Source organism: Emys orbicularis, chromosome 16 (genome assembly GCF_028017835.1).
Source record: "Emys orbicularis isolate rEmyOrb1 chromosome 16, rEmyOrb1.hap1, whole genome shotgun sequence".
In the NCBI taxonomy this organism is placed as follows: Eukaryota; Metazoa; Chordata; order Testudines; family Emydidae; genus Emys; species Emys orbicularis.
Window position 1 is genome coordinate 29,887,322 of NC_088698.1, and position 22,334 is coordinate 29,909,655.

The window sequence follows — 22,334 nt, forward strand, 5'->3', positions numbered from 1 at the left end:
GTGTCCGTAAGAGAAGGCTAACTAAAAACCAACGAGTAGCCAGCAGTTCACAGAATCAAGTTTCTGAAATGTTACTTCTGGCTGTGTGACGCTCCGGACAATTCCTTGTGGAGAGTCCGTAACCAATCTGCCCGCTACCTATCTGCTCCTTAATAGCCTACTCTCTTTCAGAAAAAGATCTTCAGAGATAATTGCTAGAACTACTCCATTTTTAAAAAAAAGGCAATACATGTTGGAGGGCAACATCAGTGTGAACGCAGTTCAGTCACAAATGGAATCTTGCCATTAGTAAATGTTTGTTACAGTAGTTCCCAGAAATACTAAGCATTCACTGTTTCAAAGTTTCAGTGGTGTCCTCTTTGCATTAGGTATCTGCTATTCATGAAACACCATTAACTGTGTTTTTTGCCTGTTTAGTGTAAAATTTTGGGGTGTCTTTTCAAACTGAAATCAGGCAGAAGCCAGCTGCCATCCTTATCCTGGCCACATAGACAAAGCTAATAAAAATGTCTGAACATTTAAATGTCTTCTGCAAGGTGTAAAGTGTATCCTGAATGAATGGCTTTTTCTAACTAGCATATAGCAGGCCACATAAGATTATGGGAACTACCAGGACAGTACATGAACCATTTCTGTTGAAATAGGCTCTTCGTTATTAGATGGCTTCTGACCAATTTGCAAAATCTCTTTCAGCAGGAACTTATCAAAGAAATGTCTATATGGGCCCCAACCCTACAATCCGATTCATGCTAATAAGAGCCTAACTTCATGTCAGTTTCTGATTTTTGCAACAAACTGTTCTTAGTATGGTTGATTCCACCATTCCCATGAGCTGAAGAAACTATTTGGCTTCTTGCTTTTCTCTCGGGTTTCTTTCTTTCTGTAGCCGCAAGCTTGCAGATCAAAAGACACGAAAATCAATTGACTGGGTGGATTTCCGTCTCCTTCACTATGCAGGGGAGGTCACTTACTGCGTAGTAGGTGAGTGTGGACTAGACAAGCCTGCATTCTTGAAGGACATTCTAACGGTTCTCCCTGTGACATGTGCTTTAACTTGCAGCACTTAAGCGGGTGGTGGCAAATCCTCCACCTCCAGCACCTGATTAGAAAACGATTCTAAAATAGACTTGCCCTTCAGGGGCACTCAGTCCAAAGGAGGAAAGGCAATCTCAAATCCCCAAGTCTAAATTTTTGATAGAAAAATTCAGTTGTTTGAAGACTTAATTCATGCAACTCACTTTTCAAAAATATGGGAAAATCTATATAGATATGGTCAAAACTGACATGCAGGGCTGTCCCTAGGGAGGCGTGGGGCCGGGGACAAATCAGCCTGTATGCGCCGCCCCCCCCCCCCCCCCCCCGTAGCATTTTTTTTTTTATATACAGGTGAAATGTGGTTACAGTGAACTTCAAGGGCAGCTGCATGTTAAATATTGATAGCGCCCAGCTGTATAATTAAAAGGTAGTTATTATATTGTCATTTTTGTGTACAATTATAATGAAGTTCATATAATTAAAAAAAAAAAAAACTCACCGTGAGGCAGCCCTGCCCCAGAACTGACCTGTGCATGGACCCTCTAGCTGGGGGCCAGTCTCCAAGCCGCTCTGCACCCACCACAGGGAGCTCATGGGCCAGGGCCTGGCAAGCTGGACCTGCCCTGCACAGAAATAACCAGCCGCGAAGGGGCCTCTCACAGGCTCCCAGGGCCTTCCCATGACCCTGCTGCCGGCAGGCTGGGCTGGGGTCCCCGGGAGGGCAGCACTGACCCCTGCTAGATGGGGCTGGGAGGTCCCGGCCTGTGGAATGCCTGCACGGGACCTGCACAGGGATAATTGTTGCTGCCTCCAGCACGGCGGGGCATACCCAAGAACCGCTGCCAGGATCCTCCCACAGATCGCCACTGGGATCCCCCAGCCCTGATCAGCTCCCGGGATCCCTGAACCCTCCGGAGCAACACACGCGTGCTGTGATGGGTGCATGCGAAGTATTGCATCTGACCCTGTGATGTCCGAGCGCGGGGCCCCCCAAAGCGCAGGGCCTGGAAGGGCATATCCAGGGAGAGGCTAAATTGAACGCTTTGGGTCAAGCTGTGTGAGTAATTTCGCTTTCACGCATGAGTAACTTCACTCACACATAAGCCAATAGGATTACTCATGCAAACAAAGCTGTCTGCATAGGTATTCGTAAGATCAGGGCCTTGATTGCTAGTTGCTAATAGGAAATTGGTGGGTGAATACTCTGGGCCAGATTCTTAGCTGATGTAAATGAGACAGCTCTTGAAACCAATCATAACAGCTGAGAATCTGTCCTATCTTCTGGTTCAGCTGCAAGGTCTGAGTACAGCGAAATTATAGTTCTAGAGCTTCAGTCACTAAGCTGCTTCAGACAATTGCATCTTCTAAACAATACAAATAGCTTTCACTGGCCTCTGTGTGCACTCTGGGTTTCTTTAACTTGAGCACAATGCTTGTTGCTCATGTAGAATCTTGCATCACTAATGGTTGCAGTGGCACTTCCATATGTTGGTTCCCATGCGCAGTGAGTGTTACAATCTATGGATCAAATGTCTGTTCTAAAGACCAGTTCTTAAAGGTGGTGGTCTTTTTCTGCTCCTGGTTACAATGAGCAGTGAGACTTTCACACAGAAGGGTCAGATCAAAGAATGAATACTTTATTTCAGATTTACATGCAGCACACAGCTGCGTAACAGTTGCGGGCAAAGATCATATCTCGTCAAATAGCCACTTAGCTTGGCTGGTCTGCCTTGATAATGCCTAATAAGTTGAACTGTCCTTGCAAGATGGAGACTTCCCTGCTCATGGCTGATTTGGGTCGTGACCATTTGGATTTAGAGCATCTGGAGGATGACCGTTCTATTTTGTGGCAACTTCCGAAGCGTCAACATTTTTCGTTCTTCACTAAAACAAAACCCTTTGGACATTTTAGCACACATTGGTTCACTTTGGATCCATACCTGAGCGTGGGGATGTGGTGGGTGAGAGACTTTCACTTTACAACCTGCTGGTTAGGGCAGTGGTCTGGGAGGTGGGACATGTAGGTCCAAGGCCTTGCTCTGGTTGATTCAGAGCAGAGTTTTTCATCCCAGATCACTCTGGATCAGGCAGAGCTGGGACTTGAATTTTGGGTCTTCCGCATCGCAGGCAGGTACCCCAACCAGCAGGCTATAGAGTGTGCCTCCGTCTTTGGCTTTGAAATGAAATTTTGCTGAAAATGTTCTGAGCAGCTCTCTTAAGATGTAATGTGTCAGTGGCAAAAGCAGCAAATTCATGAAGAACCTCCTATCATTCTCCTTTAATTTTCTTTAAAACAACATTGTTTCTTAAAACTTTCTTTTCAGGATTCCTAGAGAAGAATAACGATCTCCTGTACAGAAACCTAAAAGAGGTAAGATGCTATTGAATCACCGGAATTGGCTTTTCAGAAGGATTTTTTGTGATCGATCTTTAGTTTGGTTAAGTATCTGAGAGGCTTTTACACAGTTTCAAGCATTTCAATGGCCATTACAGGTCGTGGTGTTCTGGAAAGCTCTTGTCTTCAGCAGCAGCCTGTAGGAGTATTGTGCCCATTTACTTTACCCTTGCACTCCTCTGTTTCAGGTACTGTGCAAGTCTAAAAATGGCATAATTAAAGAATGTTTTCTTCCATCTGAGCTAGACAACAGGAGACGGCCTGAGACTGTGAGTTTCATCCCTTACATATAAACCTATAAGGAGGAGCAAACTAACTTCCAAAATAGCTTGGCTTCCAGAGGCCTAATCCCTCTTCCTGAGCTTATTCTTGACTTCAGTGGAATTCCTCAATAGAGCAACACTGAGGCAGTCTTGAAGGGGAAGGAAAAAATCCAATACTGCTGCTTAGATCTCAGTAAGGAGTGTGATGCATCTCCTCAGTGGTACTGATTATTCAGCACCTGAAACTGTGCTGGATGCTTTCCATGGTAAATAAAGATTGTTCAATTCCTAAGGGTTGCCTGACACATCTCTCTGCTTGGCAGATTCCGAGGGTGGTTGGTTTAAGCAAAACCCTCCAGAATTTTCATATTCAAATGTTTTCCCACCTCACTGAAGGATTTTGGAAACACGTGTTTTAATTCAACCTACAACTCAAGGACTGGAGTAGGGCTTTACTGTTGACTTCAGTAACTGCACTGTCTTAGCTCTATCATTAATAGAGATCTTCGTTGTCGGTACAGGTTGCAACCCAGTTCAAAAACAGCCTGGCTAGCCTAATCGAAATCCTGATGTCCAAGGAGCCTTCTTACATCCGGTGTATTAAACCCAACGAGGGCAAAGAGCCTGGTAAGGGATGTCTTTGTTATCATGGTATTAGTGGGGTGAAGAGGCAGACCCTCAGCTATGGTGTAACTCCTTAAAAAACCCACAAAGTCCAACACCTGGCCAGATGCAGTAAGGGAGCAGCCCTGGAACACTTCACAATGAAAGGCCAAACTTCAATGAAAGTGGGTCCCCCTGGGTCTGGTCGCTGAACTTTATCGCTGCTTATACACTACCCAGCTACACGTACTTCCTATATCACATACAGCTGCTACTTAGTCTGTGCTTTTTCTTCTGCTAGAGCAGTGATCTCCAAACTTTTTTGATCATGCACCCCATCAGTAAAAACTTTTTGAGCATGCACCCCCTGCCGCGCCAAAGCGCGCCAAAAAACCCCAAACCCGCTCAGACTCCCGCCCAAACTGTCGAAGCGCGCCCCCCCCCCAAACCGCTCCTCCTGCCGCACGCCCCCAAGGATCCTCTTGCACACTCCCTGGGGTGTGCACACCCCACTTTGGAGACCACTGTGCTAGACAGCCCTTAGAATTCCTCAAGGCATGCCATGCGGGTTGCCGGGCAGTCACCCCTATGCAGCCAGCACTTTGTAGACTAATCTTCAAACATGGTTTAAGTACCCCCAGCATACTGCAAGAACCCTCTTTCCTGGTGACAGGGAATGCAGGAGAACATTTGTGCTTCTTACTAGCAGAAAACCCCATCACCCATATACTGCACCTCTCCGAATAGACCCATTCTCCTCAACGCTTTCAGGCCATAGCTGCTTCCTGGTCTGCTTAATGCCTTGACATGGTACATTTATCAATCTGCCTAATTTCTAACCAGCAGCGAGCAGGAGGGGGCGGGGGGGCGCCACTGGTTAGAGCGGGAGACCTGGAGTCAGGCTCTAGCTTTTGGAGGGGAGGTAGTGTGGTGATGGGGCAATGGGAGTCATGATTTCTGCTTCTAGTCTTGGTCCCACCCTCCATGACGTAGCTTTGAGCTAAGTCACTTTGTGTGCCTGCTTCCTGACCTACAAAATGGACACGCTTATCTCACACTAGTATAGTGAGGCTTAATTAACATTTAGGCACTTTGGAGAAGTGCAAAGAGCTACAGCATGTAACTCTTACACGGCAAGAGAAAGCAAATATTCTTGAAGTTGTGTGAGGGGAAGACCATTCATTATCCACTTAATGTTTCAAAAAGCCAGCACTCCCTGCTGAAGCACCTTCACTTGAAGTAATAGACTGTAGCACATCTGGTGCTTCTCAAACTCTTCGGGCAGCTGTACCAGTTTACCAGACTAAGACCTTGCCTGTACAAGCCAGGGCCCATCCACCACCTCCATGTTCAACTGTGTGTCCTTGTTTCAAGCCCTGGTCTAATGACTAGTTGACACAGAGGCCCATTGGTGCCAGCTGCCAAAGGGTCGACTTCTCTGTAACAGCAGCTCCTGACAAGCTCCTTACACCTAGCACACCGCTTTCATGGTCTTTATCCATAAAGACTATCAAGTGAGGGCTTAAATGAAAGCCAGAGTCATGCTGGTTATTAAAATCCATGTGAGTCATGCTGGTTATTAATATCCATTTGAAATGTGTGTACAGACAATATTTAAGGAGTTGTGTATATGTACCAAAAATATGTTTTTTAAAGTCCATTCCAATCAAAGAAGGCGGGAGGTAAGATGGGCATCTGTCGAAATGTAAATTTAAGCGTTGTAAGGCAACATAATGGAAGCCCCATTTACATCCTGAGTCAGCCAGAAAGGGGCACACTGGAGAATGAGCTACAGCGGGTTGCCCTGTCTCTGGGGGCAGACGGTGAACTTTGGGGAATATAAGGAGTAGGTTCTCCTGCACCTGAGGAAGTAATTGGGCAGTGCGATTTCCATTCATGAAAACAGGATCCCTACCTACTGTGGTTGGAGGCACTGTAAGGGACGTCCGAGTTAGTCAGGCTTCCTCGGAGACCAACCTCCTGTCTTAACATGCTTTCTAGAGCATCAACTTCTGATTTTGTTTTGTACGTCACCTTGCTGTTTCTGTTCTCCTTATTTGCTGTCTCTTAAATCTTAATTTTGTGTTGACAAACTGACAGTTGTTTTCACTATTAATATAACTCGGTGCTGTAGTATTCTACCAGGAGCTGATCCTGAATTTGATCCTATGGGTTGGTGTGTGCACTGTCCCCTTGGGGATAGCAAACCTGGTATTTCTGTGAGTGGTCAGTGGACAAGGAGCTAAATATTACTGGGGAATGCTTCAAAGGGGCTCAAGGAGTGGGGTGCACCTATTAACCTGCAGGGTTAAAGGGGGCCAGAGGAAATGGTTTGGGTGGCTAACAGGCTGGTGGTATCAGGGAGCTGACACCCAGGTAAGCCCAAGCAAGTCTCCTTATTGCTGGAGGCGGGGTGAGGGGTAACAAGGTGATTCCCAGTCCTGGGTACCCTGAGAAGCGTGTCACTAGCCTACCATGGAGCATGGGCTGCCAAGTGCATGCAGCTGAATGAAAGGTGGGTAGCAATGGTAGTGGGGCCCAGAACAAAGGAGGGAGCACACAGGACCAGGCTGGTGCCAGAGTGCAAGGATCAGAGAGAGGATTGTTCAGTGGTTAGGGTGGTAGCCAAGGGCAGGGTTCACTTCCTTCATTCTCCACAGACTTCCTGTGTGATCTTGGACAGCTCACTTAGGTGCATTTTAATATTTTATTCCAAATCACCTTTGAAAGTGTGACTTAAGCACCGATGAAAATTTTACTCTTGGCCTCTCTGCTTCAGCTCACAATCTGCAAAGTGGGGGAGTCTCAGCCTGTCACACAAGGGGGTTGTGAGCAGAACTACAGTGAAAGATTGCGAGCCGCTCAGAGTAAATAGTAATGGGGGCTGTAAAACACAGACTGACTTGTTTAGCAGACACTCAGTGGAGCTTACCATGCTGTGATCACACTTCACCTGCCTGCCATGGTATGCCCTGCTGAAGTGCTGCCTTTCGTGGTATATGGAATAGTGAGTGAGTGGCGCCACTGAGAGAACTTACAAGTGATTCCTGTTCACTCTGTAATCCATTCACTGCAGGAAAGTTTGATGACGTCCTGATAAGACACCAGGTGAAATACTTGGGGTTGATGGAGCACTTGCGGGTGAGGCGAGCTGGCTTTGCATACCGGCGAAAGTATGAACTCTTCTTGCAAAGGTAAACAGAGTTCCCTCGAAAGGTTGCTACTCCTAACAATGTGAAGGCTCAGTGAGGTCAGGTTTCTTGGAGTCCAATGTCACACAAAGCTCAGGTCTCCTGTGTGCAGGGATGCCCAGGTGCCAGCAGATTGCTGGTCATTTTCTGTGTGTAAGGGCTTTCAGATGCTGCTGTGCTCAGCACCTCAGAATTAGGCTATTCTTCTTGGGACCCTCAGTATGGATTTAGGTGATTAGACCTAAAAACTTTAGCTCAATGTCTTGGATTTACAGAATTTAAGGCGGTATCAATGCAAGAAGGAAGCTGTCTTAGCCACTGCTGTTGTGCTGAACATATCTAATCTTCATCTGCTGTAATCATCTGCATCCACTTTAATCTACTTATTGGCCTCTTTGCTCTTTCTTTCAAACTAAGTCTAGTCTTGTTGATGTGCTTTCTAGGTACAAGTCCCTGTGCCCGGCTACTTGGCCTCATTGGCATGGACCAGCAGCTGATGGTGTGGAGAGGCTCATAAAGCACATTGGGTACAAACCTGAAGAATACAAACTAGGAAGGTAAATGCTCTTTTCTCTTGCCACAGTGTGTTACACCAGATAATCAGGTCAGGATACTGCTCCTTTTAAAACTGTTGCAATGGAGGATCTTGATTAATAGGCTGTGTTCTCTCTTAGAACGAAAATATTCATTCGTTTCCCAAGGACTCTGTTTGCCACAGAAGATGCATTTGAATACAGCAAACACCTGCTAGGTACAGTTCCAATTGCCTTTTTATCATGCAGAGCCTAATAACCCTTTTTCATCTGAATAATGAAAAGAAAAATGTCTGTCCTTTATGAGCATTCTTCAGTCATTTGTGAGAAAATAATAGATGCCAGAAACACAACATCCCTGGAGGCAATTACCGGGCTTTCAGGAGATGGAAGTTACAGGAACGGGGTAAGGATTTCAGGTCTGACTGATTCTAGGGAAGCTTGAGGTCTTTGGTATTTGTGTGTGCAGGTACCATGATTGCACATACAATACTGAGTTTGCACACACAAATAGCTAGTTGGGCACCTCTTTAGCTTCTGTGGGTGCAGCACCACAACTGTGACTAACAGCTGGGTTAACTGTCTATGTAAATGTAGATGCTAAAATGCATGTGCTGGGAAACCTCTGCTGCTTAAACATGGCTTACTACTTCCAACTTCTGGAGAGTGCCACAAAACGAAGATTTGTCATGATTAGTGCAGTGCTCTAATACACGTATAAAAAGGACCCAGTCTAATGTCATTTACATGGAATGTTCATCCAGGAAGATCTTAAATGCATAATGGGAATTGCTTTGCCGGCACTGAAATGCAACCGTTCACAAGCACACACTAACACTTCTGAATAGTGCCACCTACAAGAACCAGTCATTTAAAGGAAGCTTACCATGCACAGCAATGGCGTATAACAAAGCATTCGGAGATGGACCGAACAAAGAGCAGACCAAGCCTGCATAGTTAGGAACAGGTATTGGTGCATCTGTTACCTGAAGCTATAGTCCAAGATGTGAGGTGAGATTCGTAGTCTGCAGGGCCCTGTGGGGGTTGACGAGATTGCTGAAGAGGAATAGAAATAAGCAGACTGTGCAGGGTCAGAACAAAATTCACATTACATGCATTCTGTTACATCAGCCCTGTGGTATTCACTCAGAGCACCTGTGGATGCTTCACCCCCTCTCCTGGAGGAGTTGCACCCCATGGGGATGCTGGGGAGACATCCTTCTGTGCCAAGCACTATCTGCCTGAGGGCAAGAAACAACTTCCCTTCTAGGTAGGTAATCTCTTAATTGGCAGTTATAGGGTTTCTTGCACCTGCCTGTGAGACATCTGGTACTAGCTGCTGTTGGAGACCGGTTAATGGAGTAGGTGGACCCCACTTCTTCCAATATGGCTGTTCTTGTGTTCCTCTTTTTGCCAATGACATTGTGCCCTATGCAGAACCTGCATGCTTTAATTGTTCTCAAATAAACTCCCCACCCATTCCTTCTTAGAGTGACCCTATCACAGGATATTTTAAGGCTGATTGAATTGGATGCCTTTTCCTTGTGAAATTGGAAGGGCATCTCTCAAACTGCTGAGACTCCATAGTACCAAGAAATGTGTTTTATTTTCAGTTACAAGAATACAGGCCAGATACAAAGGCTGCTTAGGGAAGAGAGAATACAAGAAACAGAAGGAAGCAGGTAAGTTTGATCATTCCTTAGTGCTGAGTTTTCCAACATGAGTTTATAAGTCTGGAGGTTGAGGATACCACTTCCCTGCAAGCAACTGCATCTGCACTATACTCACCCCATCTAGGGATGTGTGACTTGTCTTTAGCTGCCAAATAACCATGGCTGACAGCAGCATTAGAGATAGTCAGCCAGTTTCTTTATTACTCCACTAGCTTGTGTGACCCTGTTTCCTACTGTGTGTGTGTGTGTGCGCGCGCGCGCGTCCCATCCCAGGACCGGAGAGGTGATCAATGCTGTGTAAGCGTAGTACCCTCTGCTCTATGGATGGAACATAACTGGATGCTACAGCACTGGGAATATCTGAATGCTTCAGGAGAGAAGTTTTTGCTTGGTTTGTTAGTCAAACCAAGCAGCTCTGTTCTAACTAGCTCGCTGGCTTGTCCTGTTTCTATCCAAGTATGTTAAAAGGACAGCTGTACTCTCCAAAGGACACTAACAATAAGAGCAGGTCTAAACATTTGTTTAACTGCATACATCAAGCATCATGCTGGCCTTATTGTCATTGAGGACATTGGGCCTGGTGTTGCTCTGAAGTTTAGGACCCCAATATCCCCACATCCCCTTCAACAGAGCCACTGTAACACACAGTGCTGGATCCAGGGAGATGTATGGTACTCTAGGAGAGGCCTGAAGCATTCATGCCCTTTACTAAGGAAACTCTTCCTGGCTTCCAAATCAGCAGGGGATTAGCAGGATTCGACAGCAAAGGGACTATAAATATTTCTAAGTGTAACCTATCCGTATGGCTGACTCTTGCAGCTATTAAGCTCGAGGCCTGCTGGCGAGGGGCACTGGCACGCAAAGAGGCCAAGAGAAGAATTTGGGCTGTTGAGACCATCAAAAGGTAGGTTTAACCATGGGAAGGTAAAAGGTGAGGGGGAGGGGGGGAAGAGAGAGAGGAAGGGGGAGTGTGTGAGAGTGTACGTACTGGGGCACAGGTGGGGTGATCCCAGAGTGGTACCTAGCAAGTATAAGTCTACGCTTGTCCAGCCTGTAGGTGCCTATGGCAGAATACCTACTTCATGTCCGTTTCTCATCTGCCACTCGTTACCCCTTTGCAAATGTTGCTCTTACCTGGACCATCTTCAAATGGTTATTTCTGGCTTGACCAGAAATCTCAAGCCCCTTCTCATGAACTTTGTGGTCCGCTTTCACAGCCCAGGTAGATTCTTGTGTTTTGAATGAGTGTCCAGACTTCATGGGTGATCCTCAAACCAAATCTCTAGAAGTTGCCCACTCTCCATGTCTTTAAACCTGACTCTTGCCTGACCTTTTAAAATAGTGCTTTGGAATCTAAGAGCAGAAGGTAATAGAAATAGATCTTCTCTTAAACTTGCAAGCACAATTTATTAGTGCATTAAAAATTAATGGCTTCCATAAAATGGGGTTTGGGTATTGAGTGGAATAGTACTTTGTGTTTAGCATATTGTAAACTTGAGGTTCTCTGCTAAGGAGATTGGTTGCAATGCTTTCTCTGAATTGTACTAAGCAATGGTTGGCATGAATTTTCTAACCTGACTTATCTTCTGCTCCCATTACTTTCTGAATTCCATTTGTAAGCAAGAGTTCTGATTAGGATTTTTCCTGTAGGTTTATAAAAGGCTTCATCAATCGAAAAAATCCTCTTTGCCCAGAAAACGATGAGTTTATAAGCTTTGTGCAGTACACCTATCTCACGAAGCTCAGAGACCACGTTCCCAAAAATGTCTTGGACAAGAACTGGCTCAAGCCTCCTGCTATCTTGGAAGAGGTGAGGACAGGGTTTGCGAGATAGTGATACAGTTTCAAGGCACTGCTTGTTTGTGTAAACTTCCCTTATAACCCAGTGAAGTGACTCCCTCCAGCTCTGCGCTCAGCCTGCAGCGAATCGCGCTCAAGTGTCCCGAGAGAAGCTGCTCACTTCGCTTCCAGTGTTGCCGCCGTCCCCACTAATTTTATTGTGGAAAATTGTTAACATCAGAAATGCACACTCATTACACTGAGATCAGTTACTTACTTAGGGTTGCCAACGATGTATTACAAAAATAAGGGACATTTCTTAGGACCCGCATCCACCCCCTCCTGACATTATTAATACTAAGCACTATACACCTACATTTGCCAGGGATATTTCTTTTTTGCAGCACTCAGCAACTCTGATCTTGTTGTAGAGAGATGGAAAAAATAAGGGACGCCCCCCCCCCTTGTAATAAGGGACTGTTGGCAACCCTATGTTGCAGTAGAAGAACGAACCCCACAGCATTTTAAACTTGCAGCATGAATAATTTGTGTGTGCTCTTGGATCTCTGTCACACATTATATCCCACAGCTGGGGCTTGGCAGGCTGAGAGGTATTGCCTCGCTTGGTGTAAGAACTGGATGAACAGTTCAGATGATCCCCAAGAGAATACTAAATTTAAAACCGTTGTTTACCTTTTTATTGGCCTTCTAATCCTTGGTACAGGGTTGTCAGAATACATCAGATTCTTGAACCATCTGTCTGAGATTCTGAACTGTCATTTTTACAGAAACAGCATCTGTTTTTGTGTGAAACTCCCATTTCCTTGATCACTTCAGCTTCAGAAACACTACTCTGCATTCACCTAATGTACTGCATCTTCCAAGCACTGCACAAACACAAACCATCTCTCCCGAGAGTTAAACCCATTTTATTGGGCGGGAGGGGGGGAAGGGGAGGGACAGGTTGACTTGTACCAAAGTCAGACATGGAATTGGTGTCCGAGCTGAGACTAAATTTCACAAATTCAGTCCATGCTGCCTGTTTAGCTCCACACCAGTTACGTCTGGACACCTGGTGCATGTTTACATTGGAAATACATTCTATTGTTTTCGGCAGACCTCTGAGATGCTGAAGAAAATCTGCATGAGGAACCTCGTGCGACAATATTGTCAAGGGATTACAGCTGAGAAGGCGGCCCAGGTAATATATGGAGTATGTGTGTGCTCATGAAGGGACGTGGTAGAGGACATTCCATCAGATAAGAGTCCTTTTCTTTAGTGAGTGGTACAAAGCAAAAGCTTTAAAAGGTAATTAACTTTACATTTTATGCTAGCCCAACCAATGATTCCTTCTCCCCTTTGCAGTAGGAAAATAAATATTCATGCTTTTCTTTGAGGGTGATGGCCCTGACCTTCTGTTGTGGGGTATTTTAAATACACAGTACTGTTCTTCCCCATTGCCTGAGCGGAGACCTGTGTAATACGAATGGGACTATTTCCCATCACTTTTCAGAGGAACAGTGTGGTGGTGGTTTTTTTGTTTTTTTTTTTTAATAAAAAAGTCAGGCTGGTTGTTTACTAAATCCTTGCAGTAGCAGCACAGGAATAAAGTAAACCTGGTGGGAGAAATGCAGCAAATCGCAGGAACCCTGCACTAAGAGTGATGTCCTTCGCTCAGGCTCTAGTCTGGCTAGTGGGAAACTCGACTGGGAATATAAACAGGTTGTTTGTTTGTTTTTTGTTTCTTTTTAATAGTTGCAGCAAAAAGTAGTAGCGAGTGCCATTTTCAGAGGGAAGAAGGATGGCTACCTGCAGAGCATAAGCCAGCCCTTTGCAGACACCAGGCTAAGTGAGTATACAACAAACAACTTCACTCCTGTGCGCCTTACTCAATATGGTCCCATTTAATATACTGGGCAACAGATCCTGAGGTCTGTGGAAGTTTTGCCTGAGTGAGGACTATCCAGTTACTTCCTGTAGGAAGTGGTGGTGGTGTTTTCTGCTGACTCAGCTCTGGATTGCAGCGTCCTGTTGCTTATTATGGACTGACGCCTAAAGACCATCTGTTAGAGGAGACCTTTCAAATACACACAGATTTAGTGTGTTTCGGTTGCGTTGGGAGATGAAGGTTTTGATTAATGATGGGATGCTTTCTGAGAAGGAGCCCACCTAGATCTCTGTAGAGAAAGGAGAGCTGGACTGAAGAAGTATCCATGGGAGCTAGTCCAATCCAAGCTGAGGATGTACCCCTATGAGATCAATGGGGCAAGAGACAGATAGATTAGTATAAAATGTCCTTACTCAGTAAATGAATCTTAACATTGTGGGACAAATATTTCACAGGAACAGTTTCAGGAGTCCCTCTAAGTGAGGCCATAAAATCATGGAATGTTCAGAGTTAGAATGTGGATGAAGCTTAATGAGATTAAAACAGTGAATGCAGAGGCTAGATCAATTCTGATGGACATGGTGGCACTGCATACACTTACATACCGTGTGGTATGTGTTTCTGGTTTGCTCCTTAGGTGAGAAAGACATAAACCCCAAAGTACTGCAACTAATTCGTGGTGAGAAGGTCAAGGTAAGGAGGAGAAATCTGCGATTGAACATCTTATCAGCAACATCTCACTGTCGTCACCCTCCCTCTTAACCAGGTCACTGCCAAGACTTGTAAATGTGCCAAGGTTAACCTTGTGACTTCAAAATCACAGCCAGTTCTAAAGGATGGTACATGCAATCAAATAACAAATGTAGCCAAATATTTTCACACTGGCCAGACCTATCTCTGGGTTATATGAGTTTAACTTTAAAGCCCATCCTTGTGCTGCTTTTGAGTAAGTATGTACCTAGGAAGCTGATGAAACACGTAATTATTTATAGTGTAAAGGTTCTTTTTAAGCCTTCATTGGGGGGGGGGGGGGGGAAGAGATAGTTCATTGATCTGATCATGTGTGTGGGGAGTTCTTATGGGGCTTATTGACCTAACACATTAACAGCATCTTCAGGCTCAGATTGATTCTGTTTTGAGAATCCTGTAGATGGAGTGAGTGGTTGGTAGGGAATTCAGTGCTGCTTTCCTTTTCTGGGACGGCTGAATGATGGAAACCCAACAACTTAATGACCCATTATTGTTGTGCCTCTGCCAGCACATAACTGACAGTTAAACTGCAGATGCATATAGTGCCCATTATGTTATCCCATAAAGCTGGAGGGCCATACAAAAGGTACAGAATAAACTGTTTCCCAAATCTCATGATCTGCCCCCACTCACAGCAAAACCTCCCACCCCAAATTTCATAGCTTAACAAAACCAGTACTATCTATTTCAAGTGAATTCTAAGAAGGAGAAGGCAATAACACCCTAAATCTTGTCTTATGCTATAGTTCCCAGAATTTCAGGCCAATGTTGCCTGCTTCCTGAGTTGTCTCCATCGGAACCTAACCTCAGTGGGAACTGCTAACATTCACATGTTGTTTCAGTATGTGACGCCAGTTGTAAAATACGACAGGAACGGGTTTAAAGCACGAGAACGGCAACTTCTTCTGACCCAGTCCGCAGCTTATGTGGTGGAAATGGCCAAGATCAAACAGAAAATAGACTATGCGACTCTGAAAGGTAACAGTGTAAGTCAGTGCTAGTTCTTCTTCTCTTGCGAGGTCATCAAGGTCTTGGCAAAGGGGCAGAATGTGAAGAGAAAAGAGGGCTTACCCCCTTGCTAATTCCTCCTCCCCTCCAGGTTTCCAACCCCCTCACCTGCTATTTAGCTTAGTGATTAAATCCTTTACACTTCTTGGTGGTTTGTAAAAAGATGTTCTCAAGCACGGAGGGTTATTGCTTCACTTGTTTCCTGCTGACTCGCTGAAGGATGACCACAATTCATCAGCTAATGCAGTGTGATCTCATGTGACCTTGTGCCTGAGTATCAGAAACTAGACACTTTTCTAAACAACCCTACTCTACAGGTATTTTTCCTTTAAGTCTTACTTATTGTCTAAAGGGTTCATTCAGTTCTGGGCTGAATTACTCAGGGGGGTTAGTAACTATATATCGCTACTCTTGTTTGAGAGAACACACTTGATTCTCCATTACTGTAACTAACAAGCATCTTTTGGAGAGGAATCTTATTAAATGACCTGAGAAACCAGACCTCATCTGGGGAACAAATGTCAGGTCACTCCACTGATTGCACAGATCCTTTCTATTTATAAAAACCACTAATCTCTGTAGTCGAGTAGTAGTCTGTACCCATATATGTGCTGCATGCACATTTTTATTCAAGGTTGGGGAACTATATCTCTGTTTGTTACAGCAAACAGTACACAAGGCAAAAGGGATTAGTGTACTAGATTCTTCAGAGGAAATAAGAATTTCCAAACATCACTAAAGAGCAGTTTATGCACATGTCCATGAAACTGGCATAATTTGGAAAGGCATGGCTGCACATTCAAAGTGTGTGCGCTTTTTTTTTTTTAAATACCCCATTCTGGCAAGATAGTAGAATTTGTTGGAGGGGATGAGGGTTACACATCAAAAAATCCTTGATTATCGCTAGATAACAGAATATTTTCAAAATTAGCTGTTTCAATATGTTAGGAATTTAAAATAGGGGGAAAAAATAGGAAGCAATGTAAGAATAATGCCCAGGAATTGGCATTGATGCTTATTTCTCAGCTGCTGTTGGAGCAAAGGTTTCTGGGAGCTGGTAAGCGGGAGAGAACCTTTTCCTCATACTTGAAAAGGTACAAATTCAGTGTACTATCCTTTTCTCCACACAAGCCACAGCTTGAGGGCCCTGATATTGTAAACAAAACCACCAACCTTCACCCAGGATGAGGATTGTGTTTTACGGTTATCTCTGAAAGTGGCTGTTTCGCTTGCTCTAATTTTTGGGTTCTTTTTTAAGGTATTTCTACCAGCAATCTGAGTGATGGGCTCTTGGTCATCCATGTTCCTGAGGACAACAAACAGAAGGTAAACTACCAGAAAGCTCCTAGTGAGCCAGACGAATGTGGAACATCTTCACATGAAACAACCAAGTTACTGTAAATACCAAATGCACTAGGAGCAGCATTTTACAAACCTCCTTATACAGGATCACTGGTTTGAGAGGGGGAAAAAATAACCATAAACTGTTACCGATCATTAGAAAATGTGTCGGACATTTCTCTGATGCCACTGCTAGGCCATTGTGAAAGTATTTCCCTACATTTACAAACGTTGTGTAGCTTAACTGCTGGTCTGAGATGAAAAGCTCTTTGCCCTTGTGCCTAAGAATGTTGAATTATTTCATCCCCATTTCTGCTTTTAGGGAGACGTGATCCTTCAGTGCGAGAACATCTTTGAGACCGTCACAAAGCTCAGCGTGCTGGCCAATAAACAAAACACTGTCCAAGTTGTTCAGGGAAGGTAAGCACCTATGTTGCTATTCATGCTACATCTTATAAAGGGATTATGTGGCACTAAGCTCTCCCATTTAGTCAGCCAAAAATCTTTTGACCCAGCAGTCCACACCTACCTAATAATGCAATGTCCTTACATGGTCAAAGGGCAGGATTTGGCCCTTAAGCTCATTAGGAGAGTAATCCGGAGCTTGGAGGTAGTTTTCAGGTAATTGTTTCACAGAACATTTCCCTAGCAGTAGCTGTGGTAGTGACTTCTTTGCAGGCTTAGTTAATGTAGGTGAAACAGGTATAGTGCTGCATCTGTTCAACAAGTGGACTAGAGTGTATTAGTGCTAGTGTGAATGATATGGCTCCGTAGTAAATATGGGTTCCAGCATGTCTGTGTAGCTGGATAATCAGCTGTGTCAGTTTTTACTTATAAAAGAGCTTTTAATTTCATAACTTTTTAAATGCCATATTTTTCAAACAACTGCTTCCTGCCATGGGAACAAGTCTGAATTATTTGACTGTCGTGTAGTCATCTGGGTGATACCCTGTTCGTTCTGATCGAACGTACTGCAAAGACAAGATCATGGAGGAGCCTTAAACTGCCGGCAGCTTAATGGCTGGGTTTTCTTTAAACTGAGCTGTGCTGACCCAATGGATAGACCGTATGCCAGCCAGATCACTCCAGAAAAATGCTGCTCTCAACTAGAGAGGAGCAGGGTCTGGAGACACTAAACACTGAGAAGAGGCAGTTTCTTCCAGATAACATCTGACTAACGCTACCAGCGCAGTATGTATTTAGGCCTTGTGGGCTTTCAGGAGACAGGGAGGTGATTGGTTTCAGTCTAGGATCAATACACATGGACTGCAAAAGATACGTTTTCCTGCTCTTTATCTTCCTTCTGATTCGGTTACTGTAATACAGCATTTACGCTTGTTCAGTCCGGCCAGGCATGCTGCCTAATTTAGCATGCTTATTTTTTTTCCCCCCCTTCATTAGTGTGTTCTAGTAATCAAACTGCTGTTCTGGCTTGGTTGCACGTGTGCAATTGTTTAGAGAATTTATCTGTCTGAGGAGTTTTGAACTTTAACTTAATGAGATCTGCCTGGGGAACAGAACCAAAGAGGATCTTAGAGTAAAGCCTATTGTAAGGAAAGCACGTAACAAGTAATATACATTTGTGTACTTGCAGCCTCCAGTTTCACATCAGTTCTGGGAAAGAAGGGATGATAGCTTTCACAACTGGGCAGGAGCCTCAGATCTATAAAGCCAAAAATGGACGCCTAACAGTGGTAAGACCTGATTTAAGAACTAGAATTCGAAGTTACATCTGACACAAACGCTCTTCACGTGGGTGACGTAAGTGAGCAGAGACTGCTCTGTTCATTTAGAAAACGGGACCGATCACTTCCTCTCGTTGTCTGTGCATTACAGTGTTGGGGTCAGATAAATGACTATGCTTCATCTTACTCAATAGATCTCCATTCTGTGTATCCTGAGTCCTGCCTACTCACCTTAGTTACACATTCTTACGGTTGCTTCCTCCTGTTAGCCCTGCAGAGCCAGCCTGGCAATGGAGGGGGAGCTAGATTCTCTTCTGGCTTCTGCAGCAACAGACTTGTTCATCAGACTTGACTGCAGAATCTTCCTCTATGGTGGCAATGTGTGAGCCTACAAACACAGCTGGACTTTCAGGTCCCAGGCAGAGTTTGGTGGTTAGGAAGAAATAAGCAAACTTTACATGCTTTCCCTGAGAAAGCAAGAACCTCACAGTTCCCTTGGCAGTTACTTTCCAGAGCACAACCATGTCTTTAAGGCACTATCAAGTCTCTAGAGACCGGTGGATAAATCCTGCCTCACTCTGTCTGGTACTAGGGACTTGCTTCTACCCTCTTGCTAGCATTTGGGTAGAGAAGAGCAGGAAGACTGACTAACAAGCCAGAGTAAAGGGAACTCTTCCTCCACCAGCCCAAATGTCTCATGGGCACCAGGTAACAAATTAACACTATATAGTGAAAGGTAGGAGTCTCTCTCAGAAGCTGTTTCACAGGCAACGATGCCAGCATGTTAAGGAACACACCAACTGCCATCTTTCAGTTTTAAATTAAGTTGAAATGTCCATGTCTTTTCTCCACTGTCTCTGGGTACCAATGGGTTTTTAGCCATAACTAAAGCACCTGGGTGCATCACTTTGCTTTCCTTGCTGATCCCCAGAGGTGCATGTAGCATAATGTGCTTCCTGGCACTGGAGTTCTTCTTCCACACTGTTCTCCCCAAGGCTGGAATGTCTGCACTGGACTAAAATAGCTAATAACGCCTTCCTTTTATCACAGGTGTCAACCAGAACAAAGTCCTGATGGTGAACAGGAATTCCTGCTTTGCTTATCGCTATCTTTGCTCATAACAGAAAGGAACCCACTGGATGAGATCAGCACTGACATCTTCCAGCTGAAAGCTTTCTGCTGCCATAAGACTGTTGTGATTTGAGTTCACCTGCATCATTTCAGCTCTTTGGGGGTTTTTTTAAACTAAAGTTAATATTCTAGATTCCATTATGTTGCTGTAACATTCCAATTGATGTAGATTCTAGTTACTAAATTTCATAAATCTGTTTAACCCAAACGATGAAATTCTCTAACATGCAAAATAGCTGTCTTAACTTACTGGGTAAGTAAAGTTAAGATCTTGACCCATCCAGGAAAGACTTTGAGCAAAAACAAAAGGGGTTTAGTAGGGATCAATGAGCAATTCATGGCACTAACCAGGAGTAATGCACAAACTGCAGGCAAATGTGGCAGTATGATCTGGAACCATCTCTGCCCCCATGAGAGACAGCCTAGACTTCACCCTGATGCACCAGAGACTAAGTGGGCAGAGTGGGTGTGTGCTCTGAACACATTCTCTTTACTTGACTCAACATAGTACTAGATGAGGTTGCTTAGCTGGAAACCTCATTCACCCAGCTTTCTTTCTGGCCAGTTAGTGTCTATAGTAGACAGAAGTCTTCGAGTCATTCTTCATGTTTGGTATATTGATGGCTATACACAGTGCACTGTATGAGTACAAGGCACTGAAAATAGTAATGAAATGAAAATAAAAGATGGGGGGGGGGGAAACATTCTTTGACTTTAAATTTAATTGAGCTGAAACAATAGAATGTAAGAATGGCCATACTGGGTCAGACCAAAGGTCCATCTAGCCCAGTATCCGGTCTTCCCACAGTGGCCAATGCCAGGTGCCCCAGAGGGAATGAACAGAACAGGGAATCAGTGATCCATCTTCTGTTGCCCATTCCCAACTTCTGGCAAACAGAGGCTAGGGACACCATCCCTGCCCATCCTGGCTAATAGCCATTGATGGACCTATCCTCCATGAACTTATCTGTTTTTTTTTTTTTTTAACCCTGTTAGTCTTCACAACATCCTCGGGCAAGGAGTTCCACAGATTGACTGTGTGATGTGTGGGGAAAAAATACTTCCTTTTGTTTTAAACCTGCTGCCTCTTAATTTTATTTGGTGATCCCTAGCTCTTGTTATGAGAGAGTAAATAACACTTTATTTACTTTCTCCACACCAGTGATGTTTTTATAGACCTCTATCATATCCCCCCCCCACCCCTTAGTCATCTCTTTTCTAGGCTGAAAAGTCCCAGTCTTATTAATCTCTCCTCATACAGAAGCCGTTCCATGCCCCTAATCAGTTCTGTTGCCCTTTCCTGAACCTTTTCCAATTCCAATTGGTTTCTGAACAAAGCACAATCTCTTGACTTGCAGAGTCTTCAACTGTCTCCTCTCACTGAGACAAAACTACCTTCTCTAGCTGCTTAAAGTGAATCTGGTAGAGCAGTGGTTTGCAGCCAGTCGTCTGCAGACTCCTGGGGGGTGGGGGGCACAGCAGACTAAGATTTCCAAAGGGGTCTATACCTCAATTTGAAAAATGTTTAGGGGTCCATAAATGAAAACAAGTTGAACACTGTTCTAGAGGGAATGAATGCAGATGCTGATTGGCCCCTCTTCTAGCTCAGCTATGGTGGTGGTGGCAGCGATCGGGGTGGGGGCAAAGTATTTTTCTTCCTTTCCCTCTTCCCCAGGCTCTGCAAATGTATTAAAGATGGTTCTTGCTAGCTCAGCGCGCCCTGTGCTGCAAAGTATGAGGCAGGTGGTACTCCTCTGGCTCCATCAAAGCAGAGAATGCCAAGATTGGCTTGGGATGGGCTGCAGCCACAGACTGCATATCCTGGACTTGCTGCCTCTAAATCCTGCTGCTGTACTGATGAAGGGGGAAGAGTCTGGATGAACCAGCTGTTCAACTACAATCCATCTCGGAAGGTAAAACAATCAACCTAGGGGGAGACTAGAATGTGACTTTTAGCTTCCCCTAAAAAAGCCACTTGCTCTGGGAGCCAGCCAGATAAGACAAGGGATGGTTTCAAAAAGAGACAACAATCAATAGGGATGTAAATATGAAACATTTCTAATTTATTTTGCATATAATCAAACCAAAATATAGTACATACTGCATACACAACCATACATAGGAATCCAGCTTAAGCTTTTTGTGCATAGCTAGACAAAGTTGCTGATTGTACAAAGCAGATGAGCTTACTAGTGCCGTACGTTCAGTGTAACCCAGGCATGGAGAACACTCAGTGAACCAAGCCTTAAACAAGGTGCAGCTTTGAGCTTTGCTGCTTAGAGGACAAGATATTTCCATGAATAACTTGATCAGCTGCACTCTGCGGTGTCAGTATTACTGCTTGTAGTGCATGCTGGAAACCATGACACATGGGCAAGAGCCTGAAACAGTTATGCACTTTGACTTGATCTCTCACAGCTGCTGGTTGATAAGATATTGCTTGTTACCAACTGGGGGTGACCTTAGTTGCATAAAAACTGCATCTCATGAATGTTGTAGAGGCAAAGGCTTTCTATATGATCCCTTGGCCTTGATGCTGCTGCTCAAAGAACAGCTCATCCTTGAAAAGAAAATTGTACTCTTAGGATGGTATTAAAAGCCTGTAAGTTAGTGAAACTATCCCAAGTCAGCTGTTTTGTCAGGGGAGATCTATTTTAAAGCACAGTGAGGCTTGCACTAAGATTGACTTGTCAGTGTCTGTAAAGTATGCAGATGAAAGCGGTGTGCTAACAGCTAAGGGGTTGTATTCAAGGCTTCCAATACAATCTAAAGGCCACCTTTCTGCTGGTCTTCAGGCCCTGGCTGGTGGTTTTAATATTCTGCAGCATAATTAAGGCGTTGTTGAAACTTCTACCCTATTTAATAAGCTTTGTACTATAGAGGATGCTTTGTTCCCTGTTGCTGCATGAGGGAGGCCCTCTGAGGTCATGGCCTCCATACAGGCAATGAGTTGTGGTCCCATCCATAACTACAGTCAGATCAGATCACACACTGCACATTATTTTCTACCAGACAAGACAATGGTAGACTTGTATTGCATAACTAAGGCAATTAGAGAG

At 44.5% G+C, this 22,334-nt stretch overlaps 1 protein-coding gene across 1 annotated transcript in view; it reads left to right on the forward strand.

Moving 5' to 3' along the window:
• The window catches only part of MYO1H (myosin IH), a 36,446-nt gene extending 17,228 nt beyond the window's left edge, over window positions 1-19,218 (forward strand). Inside the window, exons 14-31 of the mRNA XM_065417633.1 lie at window positions 887-981; window positions 3,360-3,406; window positions 3,619-3,699; window positions 4,215-4,320; window positions 7,373-7,490; window positions 7,931-8,044; window positions 8,162-8,238; window positions 9,634-9,702; window positions 10,513-10,597; window positions 11,344-11,503; window positions 12,590-12,673; window positions 13,228-13,321; window positions 13,998-14,053; window positions 14,953-15,088; window positions 16,377-16,444; window positions 16,782-16,879; window positions 18,054-18,153; window positions 19,195-19,218. Of these exons, the coding sequence (XP_065273705.1) occupies window positions 887-981; window positions 3,360-3,406; window positions 3,619-3,699; window positions 4,215-4,320; window positions 7,373-7,490; window positions 7,931-8,044; window positions 8,162-8,238; window positions 9,634-9,702; window positions 10,513-10,597; window positions 11,344-11,503; window positions 12,590-12,673; window positions 13,228-13,321; window positions 13,998-14,053; window positions 14,953-15,088; window positions 16,377-16,444; window positions 16,782-16,879; window positions 18,054-18,153; window positions 19,195-19,218 (1,612 nt within the window). The remainder of the gene's footprint in view (window positions 1-886; window positions 982-3,359; window positions 3,407-3,618; window positions 3,700-4,214; window positions 4,321-7,372; window positions 7,491-7,930; window positions 8,045-8,161; window positions 8,239-9,633; window positions 9,703-10,512; window positions 10,598-11,343; window positions 11,504-12,589; window positions 12,674-13,227; window positions 13,322-13,997; window positions 14,054-14,952; window positions 15,089-16,376; window positions 16,445-16,781; window positions 16,880-18,053; window positions 18,154-19,194) is intronic.
• Window positions 19,219-22,334: the final 3,116 nt, after the last annotated feature.